At 43.0% G+C, this 13164-nt stretch overlaps 1 protein-coding gene across 1 annotated transcript; it reads right to left on the bottom strand.

Moving 5' to 3' along the window:
* Positions 1 to 2763: 2763 nt before the first annotated feature.
* LOC110529857 (actin-related protein 10) lies at positions 2764 to 13122 on the bottom strand. The gene is made up of 12 exons (XM_021612464.3): positions 12675 to 13122; positions 12142 to 12214; positions 11947 to 12029; positions 11709 to 11817; positions 8079 to 8254; positions 7732 to 7811; positions 6718 to 6753; positions 6447 to 6526; positions 6194 to 6267; positions 5634 to 5715; positions 4347 to 4548; positions 2764 to 4117 (listed from the first exon to the last, which is right to left on the bottom strand). The coding sequence occupies exons 1-12, from the start codon at positions 12749 to 12751 to the stop codon at positions 3936 to 3938; spliced, it is 1254 nt and encodes a 417-aa protein (XP_021468139.1). The 5' UTR covers positions 12752 to 13122; the 3' UTR covers positions 2764 to 3935.
* Between the last annotated feature and the right edge of the window lie 42 nt (positions 13123 to 13164).

The following is a 13164-nucleotide window of genomic DNA, read 5'->3' as shown; positions in this document are numbered from 1 at the left end:
TCCCTGGTTTTCCCCGAAATCCCAGTTGGATGCCTGGAATCAGGAGGGAATAAGCAGGAAATCTGGAATCAGGAGGGAATAAGCAGGAAACCTGGAATCAGGAGTGAATAAGCAGGAAACCTGGAATCAGGAGGGAATAAGCAGGAAACCTGGAATCAGGAGGGAATAAGCAGGAAACCTGGAATCAGGAGGGAATAAGCAGGAAACCTGGAATCAGGAGGGAATAAGCAGGAAATCTGGAATCAGGAGGGAATAAGCAGGAAACCTGGAATCAGGAGTGAATAAGCAGGAAACCTGGAATCAGGAGGGAATAATCAGGAAATCTGGAATCAGAAGGGAATAAGCAGGAAATCTGGAATCAGGAGGGACTAAGCAGGAAACCTGGAATCAGGAGGGAAGAAGCAGGAAATCTGGAATCAGGAGGGAATAAGCAGGAAATCTGGAATCAGGAGGGAATAAGCAGGAAATCTGGAATCAGGAGGGAATAAGCAGGAAACCTGGAATCAGGAGGGAATAAGCAGGAAATCTGGAATCAGGAGGGAATAAGCAGGAAATCTGGAATCAGGAGGGAATAAGCAGGAAATCTGGAATCAGGAGGGAATAAGCAGGAAACCTGGAATCAGGAGGGAATAAGCAGGAAATCTGGAATCAGGAGGGAATAAGCAGGAAATCTGGAATCAGGAGGGAATAAGCAGGAAAACTGGAATCAGGAGGGAATAAGCAGGAAAACTGGAATCAGGAAGGAATAAGCAGGAAACCCGGAATCAGGAGGGAATAAGCAGGAAACCCGGAATCAGGAGGGAATAAGCAGGAAATCTGGAATCAGGAGGGAATAAGCAGGAAACCCGGAATCAGGTGGGAATAAGCAGGAAACCCGGAACCAGGATTTCTGGAAAAGCAGGGAATTTTGGTAAAGTTTTGTAACCCTAGGTGGGACTGTTCTATATGAGTGTCTCCTTGGGATACCCATCTCCATATACCCAGATGTGGACAGAGACATTAAAGAGAGAGAGAGAGAGTAGGAAGGCACTCAACAAATTAAGACGGATATGTGCCGGGGAATTGTGCACAATCTTTTTCCTGGGACATATTTAAAGGGTGAACGGGCAAGACAAAATATTTAAGTACCTTTGAATGGTAGTAGGTGCCAGGCTGCCCGGTTTGTGTCAAGACCTGCAACACTGCTGGGATTTTCAAGCTCAACAGTTTCCTGTGAGTATCAAGAATGGTCCACCACCCAAAGGACATCACTATTAGGAAGGTGTTCCTAATGTTTGGTATACTCAGTGTCTATCATGTGTATATAACGAATAAACAAACTTGAACTTGAACTCGAGAATAGAGTTTGCCAAGAAGTGCTTAGTCAGATTTCTCCTAACATGGAGCGGAAGCTCAGGAGAACAGGCGAACAGGAGTGTGACCCTTAAGGGGTCTGGGTCAGGGAAGTCCTGTTGGGTTCACTGTCACTAACGTATAGTATAGGCCACAGGGGAGACCCCCACAGAGATAGCTCCGGGGCTGACGAAAGAGAAAGAGAGACATGTTGTGTGTGTGTGTGTGTGTGTGCACTATTGGTGTGTGCATGTGCATGTGTGTATATCGGCAACAGATTAAGTCAAACTGGTGATTGGTCTCGGAGTCTGAGGTGCAGCAGAATTCCTTAGTCTCTGCCAATCTTTTGAGTAATGACGCCACATCAGTTCCCAGACAGACACAGTAGCAACCACCTAAACAGTTTATGGTTCATGTGACCTCTGAGGGCAAACAACCACAACCTCAGACAGACACACCCACACACACACACTTTGGTTTCACTATGGCGCCTCCTTGTGGGCGATACATGTCTTACCCAAAACTTGAACATTTTGGTGTTAAAAGGTCATTTTCCCCAGACAGTATATGGATCCCAATGCCCATATGGGATCTATAATCAACTAGAATGACCAAACCTGATCAGACAGGTATATTCAGAGTTGATTTAATGATACAGTCAAACACAGGCACATGGACACCAAAGGGATCTCAGCTATATGATTGCATGTCATTGTGGAACTCTGGAGTGTGTGTGTACGTGTCTGTGTAAGCTGATATGAATGCAGGAGGATAGAGAACCTCGTAATCAATAACAGTCACATTGCATGTATTGCACACAATCCTACGCTATGACGGTGCCGTCCTTTTTTCATGCCAGGAATAGATCATTCGTGTTTCAAACGTAGTGTAAGCACATCCAATGACTTGCAGGTGCTAGGTTAAAAAAAAATGAACTCGTGAAATAATGAATAGACACAATGGTGTCAGTGACTTGGTGCATTATGGCCCCATTGTTTTACAGCGCAACAAATCAACCCGAAAACGATGAAGACCTTAAAATGTTTATCAGTCGGTCTTTGACAGAAAAAGAGTCAAAGCCACTTGGTGTTTGCTTGCCAGACTCAAGACTTTAGCAGTACCCGGCACTTCATGATGATTTCCTTGGCCTGGTGTTCATTACTTTGGAAGAGGCTAGGAAATAACCCTAATCTAACTTCAAACCATACCCCTGACTGCTGTCTCCTCACATCCTTAAAGAGTGAACATTATTCATGTTCTCCAGTATGCGTTTCAACAGCGAAGCAAGCTGTGGGAATATCAGTGTGAAACATCACTTGGAGGCTCTGGAGAGTGAGAAAGAAGCCTCATGAAAGACTGAGGGGGCAGAGCGACATAAACAGACAAGACAGGAAAGACAACACTAAGGAAAAGGATACGAGCAACAGTGGGAACGTTCCAGGAATGTTTATTTAACGCTATTTGAGTTGAAGCATTACAGATATGAGCTCTTGGGAGATTGAAACTGATATTGCAATGTTTTACATGGCAAAAGAAGAAACAATAAATACATGGCTAATAAAACACTTCATATTTGCTGAACAACAATGCCTGGGGTAGCATTCACAATGACGACATAAAGAGCAACTTGACAAAGCAACATTTGAATACTGAACTGCAATTTATCTGGTTCACCTACAGTACATTTTCTTACCGACAGTTTTCAAATGCAGCTCAACGGCATGTTTTAACATGAAACGCATCAGTTCGGCAGAGTCAAACCAACACTTCTGCGTAAAGGGGAGGTCAAACACATGGCCACAAATCAAGACCGCCTTTACAAAGATCTGGTCCAGAAAGTGATCTACCTGACCCCGGAATCCATGGCCATAGCACAGTTCTCTCATATAAAATGCTGACTACTGTATCAGTGAGCTGTAGTTTAGCAATAGAGTGAGCAGAGTCTGGATGGCAGTGTGGCATAGGTCAGGAGGAGGAGTCTTACAGAACAAAAACAGGCACATAAAGACTGACAGAACTAAAACTACAACCCCCATAATCCACAGCCGTCTGGGGGTTGAGATGCTGGGTGCATCTCCATAGTCTACCGTGACTTCATGGCCTTGTCTCCTTTGTCGAAGGATTTTTCCATACTGCTCTCACCACCATCAATTCTGTTCAGTACAGATGAGGGTAAGGGCATTTTATTTATTTTTATTTCAACCTTTATTTAACTAGGCAAGTCAGTTAAGAACAAATTCTTATTTACAATGACGGCCTACCCCGGCCCTATGGGACTCCCAATTACGGACGGTTGTGATAAAGCCTGGAATCGATCCAGGGTCTGTATTGACGCCTCTAGCACTGAGATGCAGTGTCTTAGACCGCTGCGTCACTCTGGAGCACGAGAGGAAGCCACGACAGACTATTGAGACGTACCTATAACATCTGGTAGGTCAAACTTTTTTTTTGTCTGGGATGAGTTTGTTGTGTCTAGTGTGGACTACGTCCGAAATGGCACCTTTTTCCCCAGGACCAGGGCCCAAAGTAGTGCACTATTTAGGGTATAGGATGACATAGATAGCAGATGCAGACTAGAAGTAGACACTGTCTGATCTGGCGGTTTATTTCTCAGTGGAGAAGGCTCTCTTCATGAGCGGTGGTGGGGTCTTCCCTGCATCATATACTGATTCTGGGGGTGGGGAGCTGAGACAGCACCAGTCAGGGATACGGCCTGTCTGGTTGTAGTAGTCACGGGACACGGAGCGGCTACCCAGGATGTCCTGCAGTGCTCCAAAGATTGCTCCTAAACAGGGAGAGTAAAGCAGGAGACACAGGGTTATTCACAGCTGGTTTAGACCTAATCAGTCTGGGGGGGGGGGGGGGGGGGCAGGTTGATCTCTAACCCATGGCCATTAGCTGTAGTATCAATCACCTCGCAGCTTAGCTATTATTGTATTCCTACACCCATCGGATCCATACAGCTCTACAGTGTCTAAGGACAAGGCTGGTTATCAGACTAATCTGTGTCTCACCTCCAAGCCATGCGGTGCAGTTGGGTTTGGCTGGAGGACTGTGCAGCCTGAAGCTCTTGGTGGCCAGGGCGTCGCGGTACTTGGGTTTCTCCACCAGGAGGCGTATCTCAGCCAGGAGCCGGTGCAGGAAGCCAGGCAGCATGGCCGTGCCCCCGATGATCACCAGGTTCTCAGACAGAGCCTTACGAGTGTCGATGGGACACTAAGGGGTTTATTCAGATGGAAACACGTGGTTACAAATGTATCAAATCAGTCATATTTTCTCAAATGTCCTGTTCACAAAATTAAACTCCCAATAATGTTAATAAAGTCAATGGGACAGAAATGGAGATTTATAAGATTATATGTATTTTTTAAAATATGATAAAAAATGTATCAATGAATCAAATCATTCAAATTGTGTTCATTTCCGCGCAACTAAATCAGTTGTACTTGCTAAGTGCTTCACAGCAAACTGTGCCAAGCAGAGGAAGCAGTGGCAAGGAAAACTCTTTAGGGCCTGGGTGGGAAGAAACCTAGAGAGGAACAAGACTCTGACTAGCCAGGTAGAAGTAGATCAGCATCCATGCAGTATGACCGTAATGTACGTATGTACTGAAATTAGAGAGGAAAATGGTCACGCAAATGTATAAATCTGACATAGGCTCACCTGGACATGAGCATGATAAACGAGGTTCAGGTTGCTGACTTCCCTGCCGCCCTGTTACTCCTGAGCGGGACAGAAGTGCTGGTCTCTCAGGAGAGAAACCTCATTGACATTGTAAACTGCAGAGAAGTGGAGTGGACTGTTAACTAGCTTCCTGCGACTGCCTGTCAAACTAGTCCACTGAGACCAACGAGTGCTTATGGTACTGTGCTTACAGTGTGAGTGCAGCACAAGCACTGGGCCAGCAGCAGGAGTACTGGAAGCTGTACTGCCTATTGAGATTAATGGTCTGTCGTTGGTCTGATCAGGCTCCTCTCAAAAGGAACCAAGCCGATTTCACCTCGGCGAACCAGAGTCTGGGAGTGTTGCTATGGTAACAGGGTTAAAGTAAGTCTCTCGTACGTTTCAGGGGGAAGCGTTCGTCATCACAAAATGGAAAATAAGGAAGGAAGGAATTATAGAATGGCTGATTTTAATGAGAAGACGCAGATGTCTGATGAAAGGCCGTTGTGACCGACGCAACATTGTGCAGTAATTACTGATGAAGACAGTGTTGCAACTTATGAATTCAGTACCCACATATTTCGGCAGCATCTCATCTCTTTGCTGTTCGAACAGAAACAAACCAATGCAAATGTTACCTTGACCAGAGCGTCAAGCACCAGAGAGGCCACACTCTTCTCCTCGTTGTCCTGCTCGAACAGCATCTCCATCACAGAGTCCCTGCAATACATCTGAATTGTATTACGATTGCTTACAAAACAGAACCATCCCGTCACTCAAAGAGTCTCTGCAATAAAGTCTTTGCAAAAAAAAAAAAAAAACACAACCTTCATTTCAATTCAATAAACATTTTTGCGACCCCCAAGGGGAAATCGCAGCGTCTCATTAGCCGCCGTTGAGAAGAGCAGACAGACACTCATCATGAATGACCTTGCAGAGACAGCCCAAATTCAATAATAGAAGGTGACCCAGATATTAAAGAGGAGACACAGAACCAGATATCTAGGTTTGGAAGTGTACTGGACATGAATGAAATGGACAACACATTTGCCGTGTCTTGTAATTGTATCATTACTTGCATTCAGTTGAGGGTATGTTCCATATTTGAGGATATTTTCCATAGTTTTCCACATTGCTAGTGTTAGTAAAGTATAACAGCTATTCAGGGGGGTGGAGGGGCCAGAGGACAAACAGCTACCTGATTGGTCCCTTAATATGCAGAATCTTCTCCCCATCCAATGGGTAATCAACATCAGGGGGTGGTGTTGGACGCTACAAGGAGAAGAACATGGATGTTAGGGTCTCAAATGCACTGGACTATAATACCAACTTTAATGAAAGGGCATTTATTGGAAGAACACAGCAATAACTACTCTTTGAAATACCGGACACAATCCAAACACAGACATGACTGACTGGACATTTTTTGAGGGGGGTCAAAGGTCACTGACCTCAGCCGTGCCGCCCAGGTTAAACTTGGCCTCCTGGATCTTCAGGCCTCTCTGTAGGTCACTGATGAAACAGGTCCTGACTGGACAACAAGACAACACAAACAGCATTAGAGGGTCAATGTGAATATACTAAACACCACCAACATACATGAATGTAGCAAAAAATCCATTCCATTTAACTGCCAAACAGGAATCGAGTCCCAGCAGTCTGTTTTGTCTGTATGAAGGCAATAAATAAATGAAAAGTGGTTTCAGTCTCTTTTGAACATACCCTTGATATCCTCCACAACCTCCTCTGGGATGGAGCCTGGGAAAGAAAGACAGGATGAAAAGAAAGTGACTTATTTTTCTGTGACCCACTTAAGCCTTCCTTAAACACAAACCTCACAGAGCCCTTCATTTCACGTCAACGCTTCTGCTACTGTACTAAACGACTGAGTCTCGTTGCAGTCGAACGGGGCACGCCATGGGGGGGTTGCATCTGAGACAAGGAGAGGAAACCACAATCGACTACGGAGTTGCACTCACGGGTTTAGGAATTATGGAGAACGTGAAGAGAGTGGATTATATCCACTCTTGATGAGTGCAGTTCACTAAGTCCCAATTTGATATATACCTTTTACCTGCTCCAGATATGTTTGCTACAGTTTAATGTATGCATTCATAACAGTCGAACCAACGCATAGTCTACATTATTAATTTGACTGTAATACTCCATTCAGTCGTGCCGTGGTTCTGCAGTGGTGTGGTTCAGTAGTGCAGAGAGAGAGGTGGTTTATGCTATGCCTGTTTTAATTATTGATGCCTATCCAAACTGCCTAGCCCTGCGTCCGCTAGCTAGAGAGCTACTGCTGCTCTTCATGATGATTCACTCAGAACAGAACAGAACCCCCAGGATGCAGTACAGAAGGAGAGAAAGAAGGCCATGTGTATATACATAATTCAAAAGAGAGAAGGAGCGGGTCTCGCCTTCCTTTCACATCACGCCATAACAAGGACTTCTGAATACAGTGTCGCATGATTGATTCACCCAGAGAGAGATTATAACTTTCATTCCTTTCTTATAACAACGGAATACCAGCATCACTATGAAACTCCTTTTGAAAAATGAATCAACAAGATTGTCAACAACAGCTATACACAACGCATGATATAGCCACAGAAAACAAGAGAATCCACGGTGGTAGCAAACTAACACAGTTTATACAATGACAAAGCACTGCTTCAGTTGTGAGGTAAGTTGCTGGTGTTATTGACAAGTAGGTTTCTGATGTGGGGGTGTTACCAATGACTGTAGGCAGACTCTGTCCAGTACTGGAGTCTGAGTCTACTGTACACTGTTCCACCAGGAGCCCATCCAACTCCCTGAAGGGTAGAAAACACACAGCCACTTAGAACAAAGGGGGGCAAGTACCTCAGAAAGCACACACCTTGATACACTTCATTCTGTCAAGGCCGGGAAAAACAAGAAACTACGGCTTGAAACACACAGTTCTCAAGGAGGTGAACAACAGGTTGTTTCCCTGAAGTTCAGTATGTGAGGCAAGCAAAGTAACACATACGCGAACATACTTCACATGATTACACCATCCAATTGTATTTTTATTTTTAAAACACACGCACACTACTTACTTATGAATGGCCTTTCCACCCAAAGGCAGAGCTTCCCAGGCTGGCAGGATGGGGATGCACTCATACACAGGCAGCACCAGTGTCTCCGTGTAGCCACAGTCCATCACCAGGCCTGAGTTGATGCCCAGAGACATTATGGCCATAAGGTGGCTGGGGGCAAACAGCACCGAGGGCACCTTGGAAACATGGGTAAGAGGGTAATCCAAAACATCCTCGCCTGATCTGAAAATATAAAATCCTTGCCCCTTTTGTCTTCCACCTACTGTTAGGAGTAGGCAATATGGAGATGGCTCCATCTAGCTTCCCAATTGGCTTAGGGGAGCATTGCATTCACCATTTTGCTTACACCCATCTAGTCAGTGTGGATTCGGTTTTTGTACCAGGTTCATTACATCAGCAATCACCTGCCTCCGGCAAAGTGGTTCTAGACATATACAGTTGAAGTCGGATGTTTACATACACCTTAGCCAAATACATCTAAACTCAGTCTTTCACAATTCCTGATATTTAATCCTAGTAAAAGTGACTTGTCATAGGTCTGTTAGGATCCCCACTTTATTTTAAGAATGTGAAATGTCAGAATAATAGTAGAGAGAATGATTTATTTCAGCTTTTATTTCTTTCATCACATTCCCAGTGGGTCAGAAGTTTACATACACTCAATTAGTATTTAGTAGCATTGCCTTTAAATTGTTTAACTTGGGTCAAACATTTCGGGTAGCCTTCCACAAGCTTCCCACAATAAGTTGGGTGAATTTTGGCCCATTCCTCCTGACAGAGCTGGTGTAACTGAGTCAGGTTTGTTGGCCTCCTTGCTCGCACACACTTTTTCAGTTCTGCCCACAACTTTTCTATAGGATTGAGGTCAGGGCTTTGTGATGGCCACTCCAATACCTTGACTTTGTTGTCCTTAAGCCATTTTGCCACAACTTTGGAAGTATGCTTGGGGTCATTGTCCATTTGGAAGACCCATTTGCAACCAAGCTTTAACTTCCTTACTGATGCCTTGTGATGTTACTTCAATATATCCACACAATTGTCCTGCCTCATGATGCCATCTATTTTGTGAAGTGCACCAGTCCCTCCTGCAGCAAAACACCCCCCACAACATGATGCTGCCACCCCCATACTTCACGGTTGGGATGGTGTTCTTCGGCTTGCAAGCATCTCCCTTTTTCCTCCAAACATAAGGATGGTCATTATGGCCAAACAGTTCTATTTTTGTTTTATCAGACCAGAGGACATTTCTCCAAAAATTACTATCTTTGTCCCCATGTGCAGTTGCAAACCATAATCTGGCTTTTTTATGGCGGTTTTGGAGCAGTGGCTTCTTCCTTGCTGAGCGGCCTTTCAGGTTATGTCGCTATAGGACTCGTTTTGCTGTGGATATAGATACTTTTGTATCAGTTTCCTCCAGCATCTTCACAAGGTCCTTTGCTATTGTTCTGGGATTGATTTACACTTTTCGCACCAAAGTACGTTCAGCTCTAGGAGACAGAACACGTCTCCTTCCTGAGTGGTATGACGGCTGTGTGGTCCCATGGTGTTTATACTAGAGGTCGACCAATTAATCGGAATGGCTGATTAATTAGGGCCGATTTCAAGTTTTCATAACAATCGGTAATCGGCATTTTTGGACACTGATTATGGCCGATTACATTGCACTCCACGAGGAGACTGCGTGGCAGGCTGACTACATGTTACACGAGTGCAGCAAGGAACCAAGGTAAGGTGCTAGCTAGCATTAAACTTATCTTATAAAAAAGCAATCAATCTTAACATAATCACTAGTTAACTACACATGGTTGATGATATTAATAGTTTATCTAGCTTGTTCTGCGTTGCATATAATCGATGTGGTGCCTGTTAATTTATCATTGAATCACAGCCTACTCCGCCAAACGGATGATTTAACAAGCGCATTCGTGAAAAAAGCACTGTCGTTGCACCAATGTGTACCTAACCATAAACATCAATGCCTTTCTTAAAATCAATACACAAGTATATATTTTTAAACCTGCATATTTAGTTAATATTGCCTGCTAACATTAATTTATTTTAACTAGGATAATTGTGTGACTTCTCTTGCGTTCTGTGCAAGCAGAGTCAGGGTATATGCAGCAGTTTGGGCCGCCTGGCTCATTGCGAATTGTGTGAAGACCATTTCTTCCTAACAAAGACCATAATTAATTTGCCAGAATTTCACATAATTATGACATAACATTGAAGGTTGTGCAATGTAACAGCAATATTTAGACTTATGGATGCCACCTGTTAGATAAAATACAGAACGGTTCCATATTTCACTGAAATAATAAATGTTTTGTTTTCAAAATGACAGTTTCCGGATTTGACCATATTAAATGACCTAAGGCTCGTATTTCTGTGTGTTATTATATTATAGTTAAGTCTATGATTTGATGGAGCAGTCTGACTGAGCGATGGTAGGCACCACAGGCTTGTAAGCATTCATTCAAACAGCACTTTCCTGCATTTGCCAGCAGCTCTTCGCTGTGCTTCAAGCATTGTGCTGTTTATGACTTCAAGACTATCAACTCCCGAGATTAGGCTGGCAATACTAAAGTAGCTATTAGAACATCCAATAGTGAAAGGTATATGAAATACAAATGGTAGAGAGAGAAACAGTCCTATAATAACTACAACCTAAAAGTTCTTACCTGGGAATATTGAAGACTCGTGTTAAAAGGAACCATCAGCTTTCATATGTTCTCATGTTCTGAGCAAGGAACTTAAACGTTAGCTTTCTTACATAGCACATATTGCTTTCTTCTCCAACACTGTGTTTTTGCATTATTTAAACCAAATTGAACATGTTTCATTATTTATTTGAGACAAAATTGATTTTATTGATGTATTATATTAAGTTAAAATAATATGTTCAAATGTTAATGTTAAAATATGTTCATTCAGTATTGTTGTAATTGTCATTATAACAAATATATATATATATATACATACATATCTCGACTAGAGGTCGACTGATTATGATTTTTCAACGCTGATACCGATTATTGGAGGACCAAAAAAAGCCGATAGCGATTCATCGGCCATTTTTTTTTGTAAAAATCCTAATCAGTCGACCTCTAGTTTATACTTGTGTACTACTGTTTGTACAGATGAAAGCGGTATCTTAAGACGTTTGGAAATTGCTCCCAAGGATGAACCAGACTTGTGGAGGTCTACAATTTTTCCCATGGAAGTCTTGGCTGATTTCTTTTGATTTTCCCATGATGTCAAGCAAAGAGGCACTGAGTTTGAAGGTAGGCCTTGAAATACATCCACAGGTAAACCTCCAATTGACTCAAATTATGTCAATTAGCCTATCAGAAGCTTCTAAAGCGATGACATCATTTTCTGGGATTTTACAAGCTGTTTAAAGGCACAGTTAACTTAGTGTATGTAAACTTCTGACCCACTGGAATTGTGATACAGTGATTTATAAGTGAAATAATCTGTCTGTAAACAATTGTTGGAAAAATTACTTGTGTCATGCACACAGCAGATGACCTAACCGACTTAACAAGAAATTTGTGGAGTGGTTGAAAAACTCCAACCTAAGTGTATGTAAACTTCTGACTGCAACTGTTGATCAGAGGTCTCAGACAGTACCTCAAACTGTTTGAAGAAGACCTTGGTGAGAGTTTCTCTGAAATGAGAGGGGCAGAGGATTGACTCGATGATCACCACTCTCCGGTCACGAGGGTTGACCAGCAGATGCCTGTGCGGGGCAGGAGGGGAGTAGACACAGACATTTATTCTAGACTACACAGTCACTCATGGTTACTTTCAGATTCTCTCTATTAATGTGTCAGTCATTGAACACACTACTTCGTCAAAAGAGCCTCACCTGAAGTAGAGCATGTGGATGAACTCCTTGAGGTTGGAGTAGAGCTCCTCTGTGTTGATGTTGTACTGAACTACTTTGATAGACTGTGACAGAAGACACACACCGTCAGTAATGGTTATAGGCGAGGCTGTCCATTTTAACAGGGTCTGTCAATAAGTTAAATAGCACTAGTCATTCGCTCAGTAACTAACTCACCTGTTGTTGTCCAGGCTTCTGGATCTCGCTGGGAATTATGAACCTGGGCCCTGTCTCTCCAGCAAAGCCACATCTGCATCATCATACAAAACCATTTAGTTTGGTGGGTGAAATCATTGGCACTTGTCAGGCAGTGTCAATACTCATTGAGTCCACATTCATTGACAAAAGGCCTTAGTGTGTGTCAATATACAGTACAGAAGCAGAGTTGAGGGTCTCATCTGTTTCTCATATGACCTGCCCCAGGCACTAGACTGCTGCTGTTCGCCAGATAGCTTGCTAACGTTAAACATCATTGCTAGCCCTTTTTCAGCAATAGCATATTACTAACACATTTAGGCTGACTAAATAACGTGGTCTAAACAGTGGACACTCGGTCTATATTTACTTAAATCCATGAAACCTCGGATTGATGTTCATTACTTAGCCGTTTTAACTGCAAGTGGCCAATGTTGCTAACAGTAGATAACGTAGTCGGCTAGCCAAAGTTAGCTATGCTAGCCAACAACATAGCTAGCTAACTAAATACTCACTTTGTGTAGGCTGCTCCTAAATCAATGACTACTGCAGTTTTCTCCCCTCCACTCCCCAACCCTTCAAACAAGGGCATTTTAACGTTTATATGTATTTAATCGTTTCCAATATGGAGTATTTACTAAATATACGACATGCAAGTGCAATGACATGAATTCCTGTTGGGTTCGGCTGTATCCTCTCAGTTTGAGGAATGACGTCCGTGGAACTCGCCTGCTTAAAAATAGATGGCCCTCTTTAAATTAATTTATGGGATGATACTTTTATGTTTTAAATGAAATCAAACAAACATTTGAAATACATTTTACAAAATCTACCGGTCTATAGTCACATCCAAACATGTATAAAAGGCAATTGTACAGCCCATATATGCACTGAGAATATGAACTGTCTATAAAGAACTTGAAATTAACGGCATAGCCTATCCCTATACTGCCCAAAGTATCTAGAAATGAAAGGATGAAAAGAGAGACGTTCTGTGTTTTTTAA

This window comes from Oncorhynchus mykiss, chromosome 8 (genome assembly GCF_057628025.1).
Source record: "Oncorhynchus mykiss isolate SJ-2025 chromosome 8, ASM5762802v1, whole genome shotgun sequence".
Taxonomy (NCBI): Eukaryota; Metazoa; Chordata; class Actinopteri; order Salmoniformes; family Salmonidae; genus Oncorhynchus; species Oncorhynchus mykiss.
This window is presented reverse-complemented; position numbering and strand designations above follow the sequence as displayed.